Source organism: Pomacea canaliculata, linkage group LG13, assembly GCF_003073045.1.
Source record: "Pomacea canaliculata isolate SZHN2017 linkage group LG13, ASM307304v1, whole genome shotgun sequence".
Classification (NCBI taxonomy): domain Eukaryota; kingdom Metazoa; phylum Mollusca; class Gastropoda; order Architaenioglossa; family Ampullariidae; genus Pomacea; species Pomacea canaliculata.
The window spans coordinates 19,228,541-19,250,633 of record NC_037602.1 but is presented as its reverse complement, the minus strand read 5'-3'; the positions used below and the strand labels follow the sequence as shown (position 1 = coordinate 19,250,633).

The window sequence follows — 22,093 nt, the reverse complement described above, 5'->3', positions numbered from 1 at the left end:
ATCTGCAAAGGACAACTTCCTGCCGCCAAATAGGACAAGTCAACAAGTGGTCATAAATATAGGAATAGTGAGGACATGTAGCTTTTTCTGGCCCAGAGCGTCTCAGTAGCACTGCCTTAGAGGTTGCACATAGTGAAGCCCAAAATATAAATCCAGCCCAGTTTATCAGTCTCAGGGAACTTTAAAATAATAGGAGCAAGGCAGATGTGTTTTTTGTCTTTGACAGAGAGACTTACCTTCTGGTTACCAATATCAGTTCCCTTAGTTGGAAGTACATGCAATAGTGTCAGGTTCCCCTATTACTATACTAGACAACATTACCGTTTACTCGTGCCTACTTTCTTGGTTTTCTGTTCTTCCCCAAGGATGCCCTAAATGAGAGGCAAGTTCTAATGTAAACTAATCGGACCGTTATCAAGTTATAAGAACTTTTGCAAATCATATTCCCTCGCATGTTGCAATAAGCTGTCTCTGAGAGATGAGCACAGCAGGAACAGACTTGAAAACCTTGCACCAAAGTGCAAAGGTAATGGAGTTTGGGTGCTTATATACTAAATTGCTGATGTGCATGTTTTTTGCACTTTTTTGAGCTCATCCTTCACCTTATATACACTTATTTTCTCTGCTCTCCACGGCTTGCCCAGTCAGAATGTCTTTGCTGTAACTGCAGGGTTCTTTCTCAGCTTTATTTTGGCTGCATACAAGCTCTTTTCCAGAGAGAAAATGTCAAAAAATTGACATGCATGAGGAAAAAGTCACATATATATATATTCTATTTCATGCTGCATTGGTTGTTTTCATCTGGATTGTCCATGGTATTCCAAACCCTTCTAGTTTATGTCCAATCTTTGTTGTTTTTTTTTTAATGGTTCATAAAGCACATAATCCAGGAAGAAGCATGCCTGGTGTCTCTCAAAATCTCATCAGACACTGGAACAAACGTTAAAAATATTTTTATTTGTAATGAAAGAAAAGTGCAACTATAATGCTGAACTAAAATGCAAAACCATAGTTACTAAAAACAAAAATGTACTTTTCCTTGACTCCTTGCAGCTGACCTTCAATCTCTCTTGATTCTGAATGGAATCTTGTGCTTGCATTTCTTTTTACATCATTTTTTTATGTGTGCAGAAAACCTTGCTGTTATTATAATAATGGAAATACCTCCCCTGAGGATCAGGCATGTTTATTTCAACTTCTAAAAGCTGCCATGCTTATTGAAAGGCATTTGTTTGTGCTTGAGAAGTTGCTTCTTTTAACCATTTACCTGCCAAGCTGACCTCCAGCAGCTGTGTAGTACTTGTTAAAATCTAAACGCAAAAGTAGCTGGGTCAGGTGAGGGCTAGCGTTGTGGCTGGACACACTGGATAAAATGCGAAACAAGATGTTGGACTGTCGCTGGAAGCTCTGTTTAAACAAAAAACAAACACATTTAGTGCTACTTAACACATGATTTTAATGAAATTTCTTTTAACAGATACAGTGTTGGAAACAGAATAAGAGAAAAATACAGTGGCAATACTTAGATTGCCAGTTTTTCATGCTAGGTCAGGAAGAATGATTTGCTGATATACCTTGGTGATAGTGGTCAGCTGTGCATGTTCTGTGGCCACAGATGGTGAGGTGCTGACAGCAAGGAGACGACAGACGGATGAGCAGAGATCCAGGATTTCATATAAACAGTGTGAAACCTGCAATCAGTGACAGCTTTATGGGGCAACAGGTGGGCATCAATCATTTTTAGAGCAATTACTATTAACCTACTAATCTGTTTTAGAATGTAAACATTTCAACACAAAATAAGAAAGCAAAAGGCTGGTGAATTATCACCCATCTCTGCTACCTCTACATCAACCCTGTCTTTGTACTCTCAAACCCTTGACTGTTTTTAAGAACTCATGTTCTACAAAGTCAGTCTTGGAAAATTTTGATAAATTTGTAGCACATCTTATCCCTCAGAACAAACTGCAACAGATAAAACAACACATCCTCTTGCCATACTATGTCTAATTTGCACCAAGAGTATTGTTAACCTTCAAAAGGTCTTCGCTGGCTTGTGCCATAAAAGCGCAAAACAAACACTTACTGATACAGTATACACTATTCATTAGTTGATTTTTTTCCATGTTGAAATGTGTGCCCACATTTCAAAACCTCTCCTAGGACCAACAAAAACTAACATCAAAAGGAGTAACTACCTGAAAGGTTACACAGCTGAAGGAAATAAAATCAAAGGGCATACCGACTTCATGTGCACAAAGCTCTGTGCCAGCAATGCTGCCAGGAAATGCTCATGTGCCAGTTTGACAGCCTCAAAGTCACGTGTGGAATTAATCTTATCCAACAACAATCCGTACTGTGACTCAATAACATCAACCTGTTGTGAAAATAACAAAATGTAAGAGCTCCACAGTGCAAGTAAACATCAAGTAAGATAACTTTGTTTTGGGGAGACTTAAAGTTGTACTCTTGAAAACCAATGGCTAATAAAATTTACTGAATCACCACTACATTTCAATTCTATAAAGTGTATTTTAATAAACATCCTCAGTTTCTGTTCTTTTATTCCTAGTTTGTTCTAGTCAGTAGATTAAATTTGCTTAGACAATAGCAGCCCCAAATAAACCACTAACACCCATATCACATGGACCCTAAATGGCAATTTTATAGTCACACATAGCAAACAGGTTAAGGTTTCTGATTTAAATCCCAGTTCCCATATCACGCAAAAAGTTTTTCTTTTCATTCTGGTAAGTGGTGAAGGACTTCACATTAATCTTTGCAATCATATTTTGCCTTCTGTAAACAAACTCTTCTGATCCAGAACAATAACTAAGAGGAGGCTAACTAATAATAACTAATGTGGAGGCTATTTCTCTCACCTTAACCCCTATTTCTAGGAAGGATACATTCACATCTACCTCAATAAACACATTCGCCTTGACTGGTCAGTGGCCATAGCATTATAGCTGCTATTCAAATGCTGATGTTTGAAAGAAACATCTTAGAAACAATGATTACCCTAAACACAATACTGTCCTTTTTGCACGATTTAAAAAAGAAAACTCAAACGAAAGGTGGCATGTATACCCCAGTCACAACCTGTATATCTAAATTTCAAATGAGCATCCTTTTCAAGCGAGTGGCTGTGTGACTGTAGAAAATCTACTATGATATGTTTCAATTAGGCATTAGATTTTGATGGAGATAAAAGTCATACAGAAATTATACTGACCTAACATATACAGCAGCATGAGTCCATGACATGTGTAATTGTTTGAGAATAAAAGAAGGAAATATAACTGCTCAAAGTTAACTACAGTGTCTTCCAGAATACTGTCAAACAACCCTGACCTGCAAATAATACTGCAGGTTATCAACCAAAAAGGACATGTGGTGCCGCAGTTGCCACACCATCTTGGTATCTGCAGGGTGTGCACCATCTTTCATTTTTTTACTGCACATTTGTAGTGACCACAGTGACTGTAAGTCTTGCTGTGTGCGCCGCACAGCTAGCAGGAACTTGAAAACACGATTATACCTATAACAAAAGATTTACAAGTGGAATCCACTCCAACATGAACTTTAAAATTAGCTGTTAATAACACAAAGAATTCAGTGTTTGTGAATAGTTTGTATTAATGTTCCACCCACATATAAACCCACACACACACAAAATATAAAGGCATGAAGGGAACCATAAGTTTTTTGACACAGTGACCTTTCATAAGGAACTAAATTCTACTGAATCTAGACAAGAATGCCGATTTTAAAATGTATGTGAATTTAAGGGGTGTGTTTGTGTACATGTGTATTGGCAACCAAAATTCAGAGAAGATGCATCAATCTTGCCAGACTTTACTTCTTGAGGATGGATGGAGTGAAGAAAATGTGGAGAGGCCACTGAACAGTGTAGACCAAACCAAGACAGTTCCAGCCTGTCTCTACAGCCGCATCAGAATTCAACTGAGCTCCATCTAAAGTCTCTGTTGAAAGAACAAACAACTTTAGTTCTAGGAATTCTTTTGGATGACAAAAATCTTTCTGAGCTTAAGTCACTCTAGTCACATTTGTGAAATTCTAGTATTGAATCTGGAGATAGATGTAAAAAGAGAGAGGAAATTATTTTGTAGTGATGTGATGTGCTACGATAACGAATAAAGTTGTGGTAATGGTCTTAAAAGTAAGCAAATTTATTTACTTTTCTCCTCTGTTTTGGAAGTGATGCCAGTGGGACTGGCTGTGGTGACTGTCAATCGAAAACGCTGCAGTATTGCTTCATTCTCCAGCAATACATTACGTGCTGCCTGCTGGAAGGCTGTGTTCACATCTGGAGGAAATAAAACATACACTCTTTTCCCCTTTATCCAACTGGATCTTAAACACCTTCCCTCTTACTGGTTTAAGTTCATGTCACCAAAATGTTATACCATGATCTTATATAACAAACGAGATTTTATTTTAAATAACTTATTATCAATGTAAAAGTCTACAGAGCACAACGACTATTTTGAGCCAGTGAATTGAGTTCAGTGTACGATGCTATTCTTGAGATACAGACCTACAAACATCACCACGCAAAAACAGAGTCAAATATATGAGGTCACAAATGCCCAGGTATATGCTTATTAACATGCTGAGATTACTGTGTAGGATGCCACATACAAACTGCAGCCTAATCTCAGTTGCTGCAGACATAAACTGAGTAATGTTTTTTCCACATCCCTGAATTCTTACAAGATGGTAACAGTGGTACCCGATGTAAAGGAAACATGTTCGTACACAGGCTGGGTGAACTCATGCAAGTGGGGCCGGTCATGCACTCATGAGAATAGTTTTAATAATATTACAGAAACAAATATTTTCAGAGGGGGTTCCCTCCCTTAACTAGTAAAGAGGAAGACGTTTTAATGGATGTGTATAGATTTCTCAAACTTCTCTTCTTCTTTTTACAAAAGATGGCATCTAGGTAATACAATTTACACATGTTGCTCTAGTCTGAAATTATCTGTGAAACAAATTTATTTCATCTATCTGATTGTGACGAAATTTGTCAAGAATTTTTTTTAAATGAAGAATTCGTTGGTGAGCACATGGCCTACTGTCTTTGAAATATGAGAGAAAAATAAAACCTTGTCAGAAAAAAATGAGCTATGAACAGTTCATTTCTGAATATTTTGCACTTTGATCATACTTTTTGCTTTCTATGATTCAGTAAAAATGCTTGAAATTCATGCATACCTGAGTATCTGAATGACACACATGGTGAAGTTGTTAATGAGTAAACATATGTTCTCACTCTGCTATTGGCATTCTGTTGAAGTGTATCTTGAGAATGAAGAGTGATTATTTGAGTGTTTAAGGAAATACTATCTTGTACCTAACCTGGATGAATGATTTGATAAAATATTTGCAGACAAAACTTGAAAAGTATTGAAACCACCCTTCTGATGCTCACTGATGGATCAAAGACTCTGAGATTGAAAAACCCACCATGTTCTGTGCTGCCCGTGGGGGGCCCTTTTAGAAGGTGCTGAGCTTGATCGATGAAGGCAAGAATTAGCTCCCCACGTCCCAGCAAGAAAAAATCCTTCATGACTCGCAGTTGGCCAGTCAGGTCTGCTTCCTGCACTACCATTACCCACAGTTGCTGGAACAGTAGAGAGACAGTTCTGCTGATAACAGTATGTCAGTAGTTGGCATACAACACTTGGGGGAAGCAGAGTCAATATCTTATAACAGTACAGATTACATGTCAGATTTATCTCACCTCTGCAACATGTGTGCGTATCTTGTCTACGAGGCTTTCAAATACTGAGGCACTGAACAGTGGCTGTTGAGCAAGCTGCTGGATGTCTCTTGTAAACTCTGCTTCCCGTCCTTTCATGAACCGACCTAGCAATAGGTACCATGAACTACATTAACTGATCTACCAATGACACCATGAATAATAAAACATTCATGTACTTTAACTCAAACTCTTACAGGTGAACTGCTTTTTTGTCTATAATGTCATTTTTTTCCACATCCCTCAAGGGAAGAGTGAATAAAATTAATGTCTGAAAAATGGTGAAAAAAAGGTCATCATTTCTTCAACTCTTCAAGAACTGACTTCTTAACAATACTGTGCTAGGTAAATCTTTCATGAACTGAGCCCCTTTGCACTCTCAAATTCTGGCATAGCCCAGTTGTTTCATGTTTTGTGTTTATTTTATTTTTATTTTTTTTTATACATGTACTCCCTTTTTGTACATACAGCAGATTATGCCATCTATGCCTTTGAAAACACTTTTCAGAGTTTTCATTCATGAACCACCAATAAAAAGATATGTAGCTGCATACTCCAGATATGTTTTATGCACTACAAGAATACAAAACAAAGCAGAACTAATGCTTAGAGTGATCTGCACCAGAATGCTGGGTGGCCTGCTGATTTGTCTCAAACATCTGCACAGATTCTCCAACAAATAATATTTTGTTGGCAACACGTAGTGGGATGTAGCTGGGCAGCAGCTCAGCTTGGACAACATGCCCAGTCAAATCTGCTGTGCTGTCAACATCTGGTAAGGTCAAGCTCCGCTGCAAAATCATCATCGTTATCATCATTCCTTTAGCCTAACTAGCAATATTACTACCAACTATTGCCAAATAATAAATAAATGACAACAACAAAGGGACACATCAGAAGTAGATTTACCTTCTGCAAGACATGAGACATGAGTGATATCCCTTATCCTTACCAGCCTGAGAAGACTAGCTCTCCCTCTTCTTCTTGTAGCACCATTGGGTTTTTGCTGTCTTTAATTGATGTCTGTTGAATAATGATGATCAATGCCTTTAGTTGCTTTTGCCTAGAACTGTTCTTGAATGTTTTCTTCTGTGCCTCCATTGCTGTTTTCTTTATCTTCTAACAGTCTCAAACGCCGTCTGTGCCATCTGGATTCCGTTTTTTTGATTGCTGGATTAATTCTCCACTCCCTACAGGTTTTCAATGTTTTCTGCTTTACCATCCATCTTCCTTGCAACATTTTCCCCACTGCTTTAGATTTTGGATCTATGTGAGTCAACAAGGGTGGACTTGATTCTTTGATCTACTGTCTACTAGAATACCTTTTGATTTATTCTTTTTCTTCACTGCCATTGTGTTGATGCTACCTCGTTGACAGTTATGTGTGCACCAAAAATAAATAATTCTACATTGTTTCTGGCACCACCACTATTACAACCGACTACTACAACTACAAATCACATCTGCAAGTCACGGACACAGGAATGTATATGTAGTCCTGGAGGCTACAAAGCAGAATGCAACTGAACAACGATAAGACTCAACTGCTACTTGTCCAAAGAAATTTCTAAGTCATCCTTTTCTCACTCGGTCTTTATAAACAGTTCATCTATTCCTTTCTCCACCTCTGTCCACAGCTTGGATGTCTTTCTCGATCAGCCTTTCACTTTTTATCAGCATATTTCTCATGTCTGCAGAAATGCCTACCTTGAACTTCATAGGATCAGTACCATTCATCATTATTTCACCACTGATGCAACTAAAACTCAAATATGTGCCCTTGTGCTATCAAGGATGGACTATTGTAATTCTCTTTTAAATGGAATTCCTAAGTATCTTCTGGACAAACTTCAAAGGATCTAGAATAATGCTTCTAGCCTCATCTGTAGACCATCTAGATACAAACATATTTCACCCACCATTCGCTCTCTTCACTGGCTGCCAATTGTGGACTGTATAGCCTACAAACTTTCCACTTTGATTTACTCTGCTGTTTCTAGCACCGGTCCTTGGTATCCCTCCAAAATCACTCCCATCTATACATCCGTTCGACCTCTTTGGTCATCTTCTGACGCCAAGCCTCTGCGAGTCCCACTGACTAAGACAAAGACATATGGACAGAGGTCTTTCTCCTACCAAGTCCCATCAACTTGGAATGGATAACCCATCAGCCTTTATCACTCTGATTCTCTTACCACCTTTAAGTCCAGACTTCAGATAAATCTTTTCAAAATGACTTCACAGTGACCCTGTCCTGAACTTGAGCATGCATGACGTATGTCTGTATTTACTTTGTATATGAGTAGAAACTGTAGTAGGAGTGTGTGTGTGTTATATGTGAATATGGATCCATGGTTGTTTATGATCTAGTCCAGGGGTGGGCAATTAATTTTCCCAAGGGGCCGGATGAGAAACTGGGATGGTTCTAGAGGGCCGGACTAATATAGTTAACTCAGTTTTATCCAATACTGTATATATAGTATATTTACTGGTGGGCGGCCAGCGGGCGGGCCGGTCAGAGACAGGAGGCGGGCCGGATCCGGCCCGCGGGCCGGCGTTTGCCCAGGTCTGATCTAGTCTATATATGATTTATGTAAAGCACTCTGAACAAAAATTTTGAAAAGGTGCTATATAAATCCTCATTATTATTATTAAGTCAAAAGACTGTCAAGGAAATGGAGAAGGCTAGAAAGGAATAGTTTGGTAGTGGTATTAGAATTTATGGTAAAGGTATTTACCTTCTTCTTAGCAAGAGCAGCTACACTAACTGTGAACTCAATGAATTCTTTATTTTGTTGTTGTTGTTTTTGTTGTTGTTATTATTATTATAATATATTTTTTATGAAGCGCTTAGAGTTAGGCTTTGATGGTGGGGTAAAGTACTAAATAAATTAACATTATTACTATCTGAAAAGTACGAGATGATGTCATCTACAGATTCACATTCCCACATACCAATGCCTGCATTTGGCGCCCAGTAATTCCCATGATGCCTAGATCTCCTTCATCCTCTTGAGTTTGTGGACTGGCTTTAGCCATACTTTTGGCATCAGTTGGGCTCCCTACAGCATGCTGGATGAAAAATTCCTGGTTGGGGTCCGGAATCAGTCCATGCAGCATCCATGAGCATAGCTGCTTGAACATCACTCCATGGCAGACATGAAGAATCCTAAGTCAAGACAACACCATTCATGATCTTTGATGGATATGCAAAATCCTATAGCAAGATACAGCATTTACTATCTCTTGCTCTGACTGACATGCAAAATCCATCATTTATGAGAGACATTCACAACAGTACTCCACCTGTCTGCTTTAAAAGTAATGCATAACCAACTAATTATTTCTGATATCAATTTCTAAACAGCAGATATAGTCCACTTGTGAATACTTTTATAAAAATGATTTACTCTTACCCTTGAACAAGGTAAGTCAACTGTCCATCCCTCTTTCTTTAGGAGAAAGGAGATCAAATCATTTTCAAAAATGTTCTGTCACTAAAACTGATTGCAGAAGTCCTTTAAAATTGATTTTTGATACTTGATAAAATGAACTGAGCTGCATGACACCATATACAAATTTAAATATGACTTACCTTTCCAGTGCATCCTTAACTTTTGGCAGTCCACATACTGCATTTCTGTGAAGAATATCCAACAAGTAACAGCCATGAGCCTAAAAGCAAAGGTCAAAGATAAGACACAATAGCCATCTATATCACCATTTCCTGTCCTGGTGTAAATTCCTCTACTTCAAAATGCAAACTTTATGAATAAATAACAGTACCAGTTTCACTGCAACAAATAATCCCTGAAATAAATAAATAATTAGAAATTCAATTACGAACCAGTTTAGACTTTTGATATGGTCAGATGTTTGTGGAAATGGGATAACAGATGAAGAGAAGCATACAAATAAACAGATACATACCATGTACATGACAATTTGACATTGAATAAAGAGAAGTCTACCAATATATACTTGCCTGTACATAAAAATTTGATAAAGGCTAAAGAGAAGTCAACAAATAATTAAATACCCCATACATGATAATTTGATAAAGGATAAACAGAAATCTACAAATAAAGAAATATTTACCCTGTGTGTGATAATCTGATCAAGAACTGCACCCAGAGCTTGGAAAAGAAGCTGAAACTAGAAAAGAAAAATATATGTTATTTAATTACATGCCATTATTTTTCTAGTGACGTGATAAAGTAGGCAAATGTAGTCTTCTGATCTTTTTGTCACTGAAAAGTGAAAAGTTAAAAACCACATTTTTCTTGTGTTTTTTGGTGTGGCTATTTTGTTTCTTCTTTAATAGCACTACTGAACAGCTGGCCCTCCAGGTATCTTCAGGTCTCAGTTTTCATCAACTAGTGAGACAGGACATCTGCAAGAAAAAAGGAAAGCTTGTTTGTTGGGGAAGCTCCCCAACAGCTCCAATGTTATTATTACCTAAGAGATGTGCAATTTCTGACATTCCTTTTTTTTACGTTCCTTAGTTTACAAATACAACCATAGCAGAAAATAACTCGAAAACCCAGACTGTGGAGGTATAAGTGCTGAAAACAAATAAGCACCAGATGCTGGCTTTGAGATATGCACACACACACACATAAACTAACATGAGTAGATCAGATCAACTCTGTCATTGTGCACAAAGTTTTCAAAACAGCATGCTTGAATGTTTTGCTGTGTGACCAGCAGTCCCCAGACTGGTTTGTGAAACAGCTGGCAAGCAGGCTTGGCAAACCGCCAACCTGTTTTTTGTTTCTTGTCTGCCTGCTCTTTAGCCAAATGGATGCAACCAGTAAACTGATCTAAAAGTTGGGTTCACTGTCAAGGCCAAAAATGAGTCACAACCTTGGAAAGAATCCTGTAATTTACAGAGTAAATGCCATTTTATTCTAGGTATGAACAAACAGAGACTGCTCCCTCAGCAATATGAGTAGAAGGCAATAATGAACAACGCCAAATATAGTGAACAGTTTACAAAAATAAAAATACTCAGTCTTTACTATCATGCAAAAAATGTAATTCAATGCCATTCAAATGCCAAACTATCAAAATAAACATGAACTGTGATTCTCCTTTAAAAATAATTGGTTTTTATTTGTCAGACTTACGTCTTGCAGCTTGTATTGTAGATGTGACACTGGCAAATGTGGATCTCGAAGAATTTCTTGTTCGAGGTCTAAAAGTGCTTGGCGATAGTCTTGCAAAACCTGGTCTAGTCCACAGCAGAAAGACTGTATGTACAGCCCATGTGGAGCAGATTTCGAATCTTGAACTACATAAAAACATAACACGATAAGATTCAAGTTGCAGCAGTACCTTGCAAGTAATCATATTCCTGGTGGGCATAGGAGAAGGGATAAATTTTAAGATATTTAGAACTGAAAAACTGGCATAAGTAAATTAACAAGAGCAAAAGCTAATAATTATGTTGAAATTAACCTTGCAGAGCAAAGATCACAGACTATTTAAGTGTAAAGGACAATAATAAATCAACAGCAGAGTTGTTCATTTTTGTGTTAATATATGTAAAAAGTTTGTATAAGAATAACTGAATGTTATTAGATTGGCTTTTATGGCTCCTTCAAAGGTATTTTTTTTAATATCCTTGATGTGTTGGCATTACAACTATAACAACATAATATAGCATAACCCATTGGAATTAAACTGATAGGAAAATATGTTCTAACATTAAAAATAAACTTTCAAGAACAGAATCTGTAAATAACACTGGCTAATATGTTGCACTCTCAACAAATTTGCTGCTTGAAGATAAACATACGTCTGGTCTTGATGCTGAAGCTAGTTCCATGGTTACAAATAAATCTCTGAAAAGTACTGTACTGGGTTCCAAGACGACATAAATCATTCAATATTGTCACTTCTGATGGGTGAATGAAAGGCAAATCTGCAACAACCTTAAAAAAAAAAATTATACGTCAGATTACGGGAGATGTAACAAAAGGCATTTGACCAAACTCCTTGTCTTGATTTTTGCGGCCCTATGCTTCTCGAGGAGTAACAAGGACTAAACTAAACTAAAACCTTGTCTTGATTTACTGGGTGGCACTTAAAATGGTATGAGAATGATTTTAATTGTGATGCAATCTACGCCATAATCTGGTGAGGAACCCTTATACGGCTTATAGCATAGTCAAGAATATTTGGATTAGAATAGGCAAATCGAAGATCTGTCAGGGCAGGATGCTGTTCAGTCAAATCCTTTCCTGCTTGTGTCGTCGTGACCGACACATACACTCACCCGGTCACTCTCACACACATTCAATGGAAGATTTGACTTCATGACGACATTAAACACTACACGAAAAACTAGAAAATCAAAGTTACATAAGGTTCTAAAGGGCTCAATAATTCTCGGCCTGGTATTGAAGCAACATTGGTCTGAAGACATTTAAAATTGTTGCACCTTTATTCCATCCCCAGAATCTCTAAAAACACCACCACTGTGACCAGTTAATGCGAGCAACAATTCGTGAAGCATTTGTAAGCACTTGTTTGTAAATGGCGGTATTTGACGCACAGAGTTGCTGTCCTTGAAACTATGTAGATAATATATAAATTTTAAAAATATTTATTTCCTTTTCTTAAAGTTTTTCAAAAGTAATATCAAAATTTAGCCTGTAGTGAAGTTTATAACTAATTTTTTTAGCTTAATAAAATTATCCCGTTTTGTGCCGCGGAAGCATCACGTGGGATTGGATTGTACTATGATCACGCACGTAGGCCGGTAACTTCCTTTTACATCGTCGCAGCCAGGGAGCACGTATCCGAAAATGGTAATCATTTTGTTTCGTTATTTTACATCATCTTGAAAACTGTGTGAGAGGTTCAGGCATAACAGTGGCATTTCCTGTTGAGTTGTGCAGCAGAAATGCTTATCTAGACAGAAAACCTAAATTACCAGCTTTCCCAAAGTAAAAATGTTTTACAGACACGTGTCCGCGATCCAAGATGGCTAACATCAATGCGCGAATGTTCACATCTTATTCGCGATTTAAAGAGAGAGTATTTTATGCGAGCGTGGTAATTAAAAAAATGACTTTTGTAATTCCTTTTAGGCGTTGTCAGCTGCACGTCCTCTGATAAGTGTGTACAATGAAAAGGGTGAGGCAACAGGATCAACCATCACCCTCCCTGCAGTCTTCAGGGCCCCGATCCGACCTGACATCGTCAACTTTGTGCACTTTGAGATGCTGAAAAATACACGCCAGCCCTATGCAGTGTCAACTAAAGCTGGTAAAAAGAACACACTGACCTGTTTCAATGCTTTAAATCATAGAAAAAGCATCCAGGTTGTATTAGTATAAACTTAAGCTTTTGACACGGTCACTGGTAACCAGTTTTCTGTTGAATTATCGTGTTTCAGGTCACCAAACTTCAGCAGAGTCTTGGGGTACAGGTCGTGCTGTGGCTCGTATCCCCCGTGTTCGAGGTGGTGGAACCCACAGATCTGGTCAGGGTGCTTTTGGAAACATGTGCCGTGGAGGCCGTATGTTTGCTCCCACTAAGACATGGCGCCGTTGGCACAGAAAGATAAATGTCAACCAGCGTCGTTATGCCATCACTTCAGCCATTGCAGCTACCGGCGTTCCTGCTCTTGTTATGTCAAAGGGTAAGGTGCATTGGCTGGTTTTTTTTTTTGGTAGACATATAGCAAAATAAAGCACCAAGGTAAGAATCTTGTGCTGGTGTTTATGCATTCATTTGATGTGTTCAAAGAAGTTGGCCATCATGCGCTGCTGCCTTCTGTGTAATGCATTTGAAATGATGAGCACTTTGGTCCGTGTTGTTGATGTAGCATGAAAAGAAAACCTAACCAGCTCTGATCAGCTTACTATATGTATAGTAGCCAATGTTTAAAAGCATGAAGTTTTTTTTTAAATAATGTGTTAAGAATGAACATTTGCAGGAAAGAAGTACAGAGGCAAATATTGAAAATTCCTTAAAAAAATAGAAGAGTGATGATTTGACTTAATCCTTATTCTACCGCTGCCAAAGCATCCGCAAAATATTGTGCTGTGACCTGTTACATGAAAGTTACATATCTCTTAAAATTTGCCTTATAAATAAATCTTGCTTTAGGTCACCGCATTGAGGAAATCCCAGAAGTGCCTCTTGTGGTGAGTGATAAGGCAGAGGAGCTCAAGCGCACCAAAGAAGCAGTTGCTCTGCTCAAGCGTTTGAAGGCCTGGAGAGACATTGAAAAGGTAAATTGTTAAAGATGTGCCTTGAACAGCATGCTTTATGTTGAAGTCTTTTGCTACATTTGTGAAATAGCAACCTATTATTTTATCTGGTCTTTCAGCTTAGAGGGAAGATTCCTTTAACATTACTATTTAATGTGTGTGTGTTGTTTTTTTTTTTTAGGTGTATGCCAGCAAGCGCTTCAGAGCTGGCAAAGGTAAAATGAGAAATCGTCGCAGAATTCAGCGTCGTGGTCCTCTCATTATTTACAACACTGACAGCGGCATCACGAAAGCTTTCAGAAACATTCCAGGTGTGTTTTGTAATTGTCTAGTGCATCATATTAATTAGGAAAGGTTAAGTGAATTCTTGTTTCTAGGGATTTGGTTTGCAAAACTTTACGTGGACTTGCTGTTTGTCATCTGCAGGCATTACATTGATCAAGGTTGATCGTCTCAACCTGCTGAAGATTGCACCTGGTGGTCATGTGGGTCGTTTCTGTATTTGGACTCAGTCTGCCTTTAGTCGTTTGGATAAGATTTATGGCACCTGGAAGAAGGCTTCTCAAGAAAAGACTGGATACAAGTAAGTAGCTTTGTCTGCTAACTTGTTGAAAATTGTCTGTTGATATGATGAAATTTTTGGTCCGTGTTGTTGAACAACATGAAAACAAATTTTACCACTTCTGATCAATAGTATGTAAACGTTTAATTTTTAAGTGAGCAGTTTTCTTCTCCATGTTTTACCTAAGAATTGTTTGTGCAGCCTTCCAATGCACAAGATGTCCAATACAGACTTGAGCCGTCTGCTGAAGAGTCGGGAATTGCAAGCTGCCCTTAGAGCACCAAAGTAAGAATCTTGTGCTGGTGTTTTTACATTCATTTGATGTGTTCAAGGCAGCTGGCATCCATCATGTGTTGCTGCCTTCTGTGTAATGCATTTGAAATGATGAGCATTTTGGTCCGTGTTGTTGATATAAACTGAAAAGAAAGCTTAACCAGCTCTGATCAGCTTACTATATATTGTAGCCAACGTATTAAAGCATTAAGTTTTTTAATAGTGTGTGTACTTAAAAAATATGAACATTTGCAGGAAAGAAGTACAGAGGCGAATATTGAAAAAGAATCCTTTAAAAAATAAAAGAGTGATGATTCGACTTAATCCTTATTCTGCCGCTGCCAAAGCATCTGCAAAAAGTATTGAACTAAGGAGAAAGAGGAGGAAGGAAGAACTGCTCAATAAAAAGCGAGGGGTAAGATATACTTGAACACTTTTTCATGGCCGACAACTGTGATCAGTTTTCTTTTATATTTCAATGAAGACATTTCATTGCAGCTTGTAAATCTAGCAGAAAAAGTAGTACCAGTTTAAAATTTGTATTTCAGATTACAACACCTGTTCCGCTGGTTCCCAGAGGAAAGGCTTCAGCTGCCAAAGCTGCAAGGATTGCTAAAGCCAAGAAAGGAGACAAAAAAGAAAAGAAAGAGAAGAAATCTCGTCCAGCAAAGAAATAAACACCATAGCAGATCAATCTGCTTTGTTCATTTGCTGAATTAAAAGAATGGACTTTTGAAATTTGCTGCTATAGTTGGCTGAGTTCTTTTGGCACAAAGTGCTTGTGATATGTGTTTGTGGGTATGTTCATAGTGGGATATTGCCACATTTGTCTTCACTGTAGTCAATGCCTTTCACTTGCCCAAAACATAATCTCAAAAGAAGTATATATACTTTTAATTTTGCTTATAAAGACAATACATCAACATAATAAAATTTCAAGAAAATGCCAACATGCTGAAGCTGGAATGCAAGAAGGGATCTTCCAGTTTCACAGATGCTGTCAGCTATTACATGACACTTATTGCACTTGGAGCCTCGTGAGTTTTTAAACTAAACCCCCCTTCTCAAAGTTAAAGGTTGACAGTGCGCCATATGGCAAAGTAGTTTCAACTGAGAGGTTAACATGTTCTAATTAGTGGTCTAATGTAAGAAATGGGGTGTAATACAAATTACAGATGAAAACATAATGTGAACTGACTTTTCCAGTAGTATCTTTAGCCATAAAGCAAGACACTACTGCTCACTTCAAGGTTTAAGTCTGAGTATGTTGCTTTGCGTCCTGAACAGCAACACATGACACTTGTCACAAGCTTGTGTAGTTTTGATGAAGACACTGTTAAAGACTGTCCTTGGAGTAGACAGGTTATCCTTTGCACTACCAATTTGCTATTGCAGATTATAAGCTGAGAAAATAACTTGCTGACCCTACAAATTTAAATTAAGCTTTGCTCTTTCCATGTGCCAGAAATACAGAGGACAAATGGGGAGCTCAGAAATTCTGACAAAAAGCTGTGGCTAAGTATAAAGAACTGGAATTAAATATGAATGGGTCAACAAAAGTCATGTCACACCTCAAGGATATTTCAATAATACTTGATTAATATGAATTCGCTTTGATTACTGATCATTGCACATTTGCTAAGTTCAAAACAAATTCTTCAAGTTTCAGATCGAATATGAAATTTTGATTCCCTAATCTGTGTGAAAAAGATCGTCATTACATGATTTTAATTTGCACAATTTTGGCAACATTTCAATCAAGCTGCATACTACATTAAGAAGACACTACTTGCCACCTGAAGAAGCGAAATAAAACAAAGGATGTGAGTTTTATGAAAAAGCATGGATAACAAAATGAATTGAAAAGAAAAAACTTTTTAGGGATATTTCTGGGAGGTATTAGCATTCAGATACATTTTTTAACAATGATAAATATTGTACACTGTGTGAAACATGCCATCACAATGAGGTGTGCTGCATATTTTACTGTACAGTTTGGGCATCAAGAGAAACATTCAGATATTTAAAACAAAAGGATATAAAGAGCATGTTGAACCAGTGATTATCCTTTATACAACTAAGTTTAAACAGTGAAAAAATAATATAAAAAGACTCCTGTCCAATTTATTACAAATAACATATTAAAGCGAGTGTTTACAACCAAAAGATTATATCAACAGATTGTCAACAAAGTAAAAAAAAAATACAACCAAAATGCTGCAATTGCTTACCTATTAACTGATTATTAATACTAATCTGCTAAATCAACTCAAACTTGCAAGTTAAAGAAAGTCAATAGCCACACTTGTGTTAGTTGTTTTCTAATCTGCACAATATGTTACTATTTAATGGAGCTATTGTGTTAATATTCCTTTGGTTAGCAGTTTTGCTTCTGACAATGATCAAAGTTACATATTTATCAAAATTTTATACACCAAGCATCTCTTATCTTGACTTGTGAAACAAAAAATATCAGTAATGGAGGCATCAAAATATACACATAACTAATATATTGGTTCATTAGCACAATTGCTTTGCTTTTGTCATTAACTACATGTATGGGTACAGGTGTACATCAATGAACTCAATAATGTAAGTCATCTATGACAGCAAATAAAAAAAGGAGGATGGATAAAAAAAAGAAACTCAAAGATGGATTTGCTTAATGAAGCCAGAGTTAAACACACCATACTGACTGTGTGAAACTAACCTCTACTGGGTCAACAATAAGTCACATCAACGTGGTTAGTGTCATTGTCCTTTTTCAAAAATAATTAAATTAAAAGATTTATAAAAATCTTAGGCACTATGCAGATTTTATCCAGGCTTGGGAGTTGAAGAATGTCAGTGATGACGGACATCTTATATATCAACTGTCATTTGGACTTGCTTTATTTGAAATAGTGGTATTTGTGCACTGTCCATTCCTAATGAAGAAGGTATATTACCAATCTAGGCGCTACGCATTTCAAACCAGAGAAACTTTGAATGACCTTCAACAAATGACTATTGTGGTGATGGCTGTGAAAATTAAGGACTATTCTGATGGGAATCATATCTGATACTTGCTGTTTAGAAACTATATTTTTCCCCTTTCCCCCTACTAGACTCATCAAATTAAAAGAAAGTTTCTCAGGCCTGGAACAACAGGATCTTTTTTTTTCAATCTTTTAAAAAAATAACAATAAAAATGGAAATGACAGCTGGAAATATTCCACTGCTATAACTAAATTAACCTAATTATATTTTGACAATGCTAGAATTAAAAATTAGTCAATGTATACAAATAATTAAATCCTGGTTAATGCACCCAACTTTGACTAAATCATTAGTCAAATCAAATTAGCAGATGGAATGATAAGATATATGGCAGATTTGCAAAGTATGAGCCCCTTTCAGATGTCTGTCATGTGGAGACGAAAAAGCTGAAAAGAAAAAGAGCTTTTTTTACAATGACAATCATCATACATTTATGACTCCCAATTTATTCATTCAAACCAAATAAATTTGTTTGACTCTATCTCTGCTTTTCTTTATGCTGATTAAATTATTTTCACAGTCAAAGCCAGATTTGTGGACATAAATACAATGGTACACTTACCAAGTATTGTTATGTAGGACGTTTGTCGTATGGCAATGCTATTTATGTTTCCCATTCACTTCAAAAACAGTGTAGTCTTCCTCATCATCGCCTCCCTGGCCTAAAGGCTCCATTTCCAAGTCTCCTCGAGTAGTGATTACACCATACTTTCTTGACTTGCTACGTCGTTTGTGTAACCTGAAATAAGTAACAAATGAATACTAATTCATGAAGATGAACTATAGAAATAATCTGCTACCATTACTGGAATCAGAAATATTCACTGATACCTTACCTGACAATAAAAAAGCTGGAACAGTATATTAAATGGTTTCATTAGTCATATTATATTTGACTGATTTCTGTGCATGATGATATTTGTAGGAAAAAAGGAAAGGAAAGGTGGAGTTGATATATCACTTAGATTTTGTACTGTGCAAAAGAAAAGATAAATGCCTTATTTTACTAGGTCTTTCAAAACAAATTTAACCTGGATTCTAGCCTGTGATTAGGGAATGGTTTTCTCCTTTGTTAGAAGCTGCTGCAGTTTTCATGCTAATTTTTGTTAGTAACAGAGTTAAAGTGAGTCAGCTTAACACTTTAGCAGTAAAAGCTACCTATTACATGTAATCTATATGTACACTAAAATATGGTCCTTGCTATTGAGTTTCCATCAACCAATCTGTCCTTCGGTCCATAATTTTAGTTTACATGGACTTACTGAGAAAAGGTTGAAGGAACACATTTTAAAATTACAATGGATGCTACACAATGATGTAATGTGTACAACAAAAAAATCAACAGTTGGATTTTAAGGATGTCCTTTGTGAACAAAATTTCTGTGTACAAAAATTTGCATAGATTATGGATGCAGTAAATGACAAAAAAACTATTCAGACATACAACAACTTTATAATGGCAACAGCTGTTGGTTGCACACAAGTGTTCTTGTGATGCTGCAGAGCTAAAACATGTTTGTACAAAAATCAATACTGCTTTTCTCCACAGACAACTCTGTTACTGGAAAACAGTTATGCATCAAAACTTGCCTTTTATGCTACTTTTTTTAAACAAACTAAAACTACATGGTTCTGAATTAAGAAAGAAAGAAAAATTAATACTAAATAAGAGATCTGAGTGGCCCTATGCTCCTCAAGGAGTAACAAGGAATAAACTAAACTAAAAAATCTGAATGAAGTGGAGATGCCCATTAAAAAAACGAACCTAGTGTTCTGAGCAGCAATCAGAAAAAGACAAGATACTCAACTTCTCGCCAACTTCAGATTACATAGCTAAATCTTAAAAGTCCATTTGAATGTCATGTTTTATTTTCTTTTTCAAATAACATAGCAGAGCTCTGAACAAGATAATATCAACATGATGAAAATAATCCCTGTTTTCTTCGGTAACAGGCCTTCAGACATAAGATCAAAATTAAAGAATCATGAAAATCTATGGACATAACCAAATGGTTAATAATAAATGTTCCCTGCATACTGAATCAACTAGTTTATCTGTGAAGCTAGTTTATACAAACAACTGGTAAAGTCTTTTCTTACAAAAGCGATTTTTTAAGTCTTCTTTTCCTCCCTTCACTTGACCTGTCCCCTGTTCACTGCCTTGGCTCACAAATCACCACCAATACCACTTACATTGTCTTCATGTCCTTTTCTATAATTAATGTTACTATTGCCTCAATCACTATCCTTCCACTTTTGTGTACTTAAACAGGATTTCTCTTAGTCTTAATATTACATTTTGTTCCAGTAACGACTTTTTGCCCCCACAGTGTATTGGATGCATCATTATCCTTTTCGTATTCTTATCTGTTGTTAAGAAAAAAGTAGCATTCCCTTTGATCATGACAGCAAAAAAAGGTATGCTGGTCATGTGTAAATAATATCAAAAATAAACTAAATTTCATAACACACAGTAATGACGATAGGCTATTTCATGAACGAAAGAAACAACTCACCTGAAAGCTCTAACAACAAAGTAGAGAACTACTATGCCAGTCACTGCAAACAAGACATACATTGTTCGCATCAACATTTCACGGTTTTCCCAGATTCGCTGAAATACGTTGCCTTCCGATGGACACTTGTTAGTCCCATTTGCAGTGCAGTTTCCTTCCAAATCCCCAGAAACCAATGGCTTAGTTACTTCTGTATCGTTCTTGCCATCTTTATGCACTTCCGTCTGTCCGTCGGCTGTTTTGGTGTTAGCAGATGACACAAATAAGAAACAAGATATCAACGCAAAGGCCAAGGCACATTTTGAAATTTTTTCCATCTTTGACGGTCACCAGATCCTTATATCATCAGGCATAGCACAGTGAGTCTAACAACACTTGCACGTTTTTAGTTATCCATCAGGCATTCGAAGTAGGCCTTAGCTTGCATCGTCAGTCGTCACATGCACACACGTCCAAGCGGAAGTACGCGCAGAAGAAAGTGCCTCGTTTTGGATTATACCATGGACGTGTATAGGTGGATTGCTGTCTGTCTGCCAAGACCAACGCTTAGCCACTTGCGAAATTCTCCGCTGTTAGTCTCGGCGAGCCTAAACAAAGACTTTAACTAAGCCGGAAGCTTTATAGTCTCATGCCTCGTTTAAGTAGTTAATTTGAAATGTGAATAAACCGGAAGCTTTGTGTTTCATGCCTATTTTTAGTAGTTGACCGGGAAAAAAAATCGTCTGTTAGCAGTCCAGTAATACAAGTTCGTAATTATGAACTAGACGCGTGGCTGTGTGAAAGACCCAATGGACTGCGCAGTATGACTATATAGCAGGATTACCTTATCAATCTCCTGCAATGACACACTTTACGTACATATGCATAATCATATGTGACGCGATGAGATGGGGATATTAACTATATAAGGATGCAAAATCTTATTGGATTATCCAATAATCGACGTTCATCGATCATTTCGACCCCAAACCACATCGACCTCAACTCTGACCTGCCATGTCCGAATCGTCTCGACAAGTCGAAATGACCCATGCCCAAAAGACCAACCAGTCACTGATAACACAAATAGCTTTTCACGCCAAATGTTGCCAACAGTATACTGCGTTGTTCGAGCACTAATAAACTATTGCTTGCGCTGCGAATGTCGTGATTATACTATAGGCCGCTAGAAGCAAGGCCACACCAAGAGAAGAAAGCTCACAATCGAGCGCCTCGCTATTTTCTCTAATCTCATTATTGTTAATTTTGGTGTGTATGCAGATGTTTTGTTCACACCAAACAGGTCGTGTTGTGCGTACACGTGAACCCCACCTCACATGCACCATGTGTTGTATTCAGAGCGTAACTGATTGAACTGTGGACAGCTCTTTTATCGCTATAGGCATCTGTTTACGTGTCTGTGTGCACATCAATAGAAGGTTCATCTAATACTTCATCCATCTTTGTAATGTTTTTTCTTTTGTATAACGCTGCAGAGCGAAACATATTCCAACTACTATGAGATAGGCTTGCACAAGACCGTAAGCCCTAATTAACTAATTTAGAAGACCATGTGGTCGTTGCTATCGCCATTTCAGGAAGAAACATAGCATTATGGACCACAGACCTTCAACCCACCTAAAGAACTATGGAATAATAGACTTTAATTCAGGGGTGGGCAATTTTTTTCCCAAGGGGCCGCATGAGAAAT

At 37.2% G+C, this 22,093-nt stretch overlaps 2 protein-coding genes across 2 annotated transcripts; one reads left to right on the top strand and one right to left on the bottom strand.

The window, feature by feature from the left end:
* Nucleotides 1-667: 667 nt before the first annotated feature.
* On the bottom strand, nucleotides 668-12,355 carry LOC112554575 (gamma-tubulin complex component 4-like). Its single transcript, XM_025222410.1, has 16 exons — nucleotides 12,234-12,355; nucleotides 11,589-11,724; nucleotides 10,918-11,081; nucleotides 9,887-9,943; nucleotides 9,384-9,463; nucleotides 8,744-8,957; nucleotides 6,411-6,579; nucleotides 5,771-5,895; nucleotides 5,494-5,650; nucleotides 4,202-4,330; nucleotides 3,863-3,986; nucleotides 3,355-3,541; nucleotides 2,243-2,377; nucleotides 1,575-1,691; nucleotides 1,268-1,407; nucleotides 668-930 (listed from the first exon to the last, which is right to left on the bottom strand). The coding sequence occupies exons 1-16, from the start codon at nucleotides 12,306-12,308 to the stop codon at nucleotides 924-926; spliced, it is 2,016 nt and encodes a 671-aa protein (XP_025078195.1). The 5' UTR covers nucleotides 12,309-12,355; the 3' UTR covers nucleotides 668-923.
* A 137-nt stretch (nucleotides 12,356-12,492) lies between these two features.
* LOC112553909 (60S ribosomal protein L4-like) lies at nucleotides 12,493-15,590 on the top strand. Its single transcript, XM_025221392.1, has 9 exons — nucleotides 12,493-12,603; nucleotides 12,886-13,063; nucleotides 13,194-13,439; nucleotides 13,910-14,034; nucleotides 14,195-14,324; nucleotides 14,440-14,596; nucleotides 14,777-14,860; nucleotides 15,104-15,263; nucleotides 15,397-15,590. Exons 1-9 carry the CDS (start codon nucleotides 12,601-12,603, stop codon nucleotides 15,523-15,525), a joined length of 1,212 nt encoding a protein of 403 aa, XP_025077177.1. The 5' UTR covers nucleotides 12,493-12,600; the 3' UTR covers nucleotides 15,526-15,590.
* The last annotated feature ends 6,503 nt before the right edge of the window (nucleotides 15,591-22,093 follow it).

Bases quoted from the DNA above. Each gene is read 5' to 3' on its own strand.
- LOC112553909 (XM_025221392.1), top strand. The intron at 13,064-13,193 runs GTAAAAAGAACA...ATCGTGTTTCAG, and splicing joins TGCAGTGTCAACTAAAGCTG to GTCACCAAACTTCAGCAGAG. The intron at 14,597-14,776 runs GTAAGTAGCTTT...TTGTTTGTGCAG, and splicing joins CAAGAAAAGACTGGATACAA to CCTTCCAATGCACAAGATGT.
- LOC112554575 (XM_025222410.1), bottom strand. From the start codon at position 12,308: ATGCTTCACGAATTGTTGCTCGCATTAACTGGTCACAGTGGTGGTGTT. The intron at 9,944-10,917 runs GTAAGTCTGACA...TTTCTTTTCTAG, and splicing joins TACAATACAAGCTGCAAGAC to TTTCAGCTTCTTTTCCAAGC. The intron at 4,331-5,493 runs GTGGGTTTTTCA...TATTTCCTCCAG, and splicing joins CACGGGCAGCACAGAACATG to ATGTGAACACAGCCTTCCAG.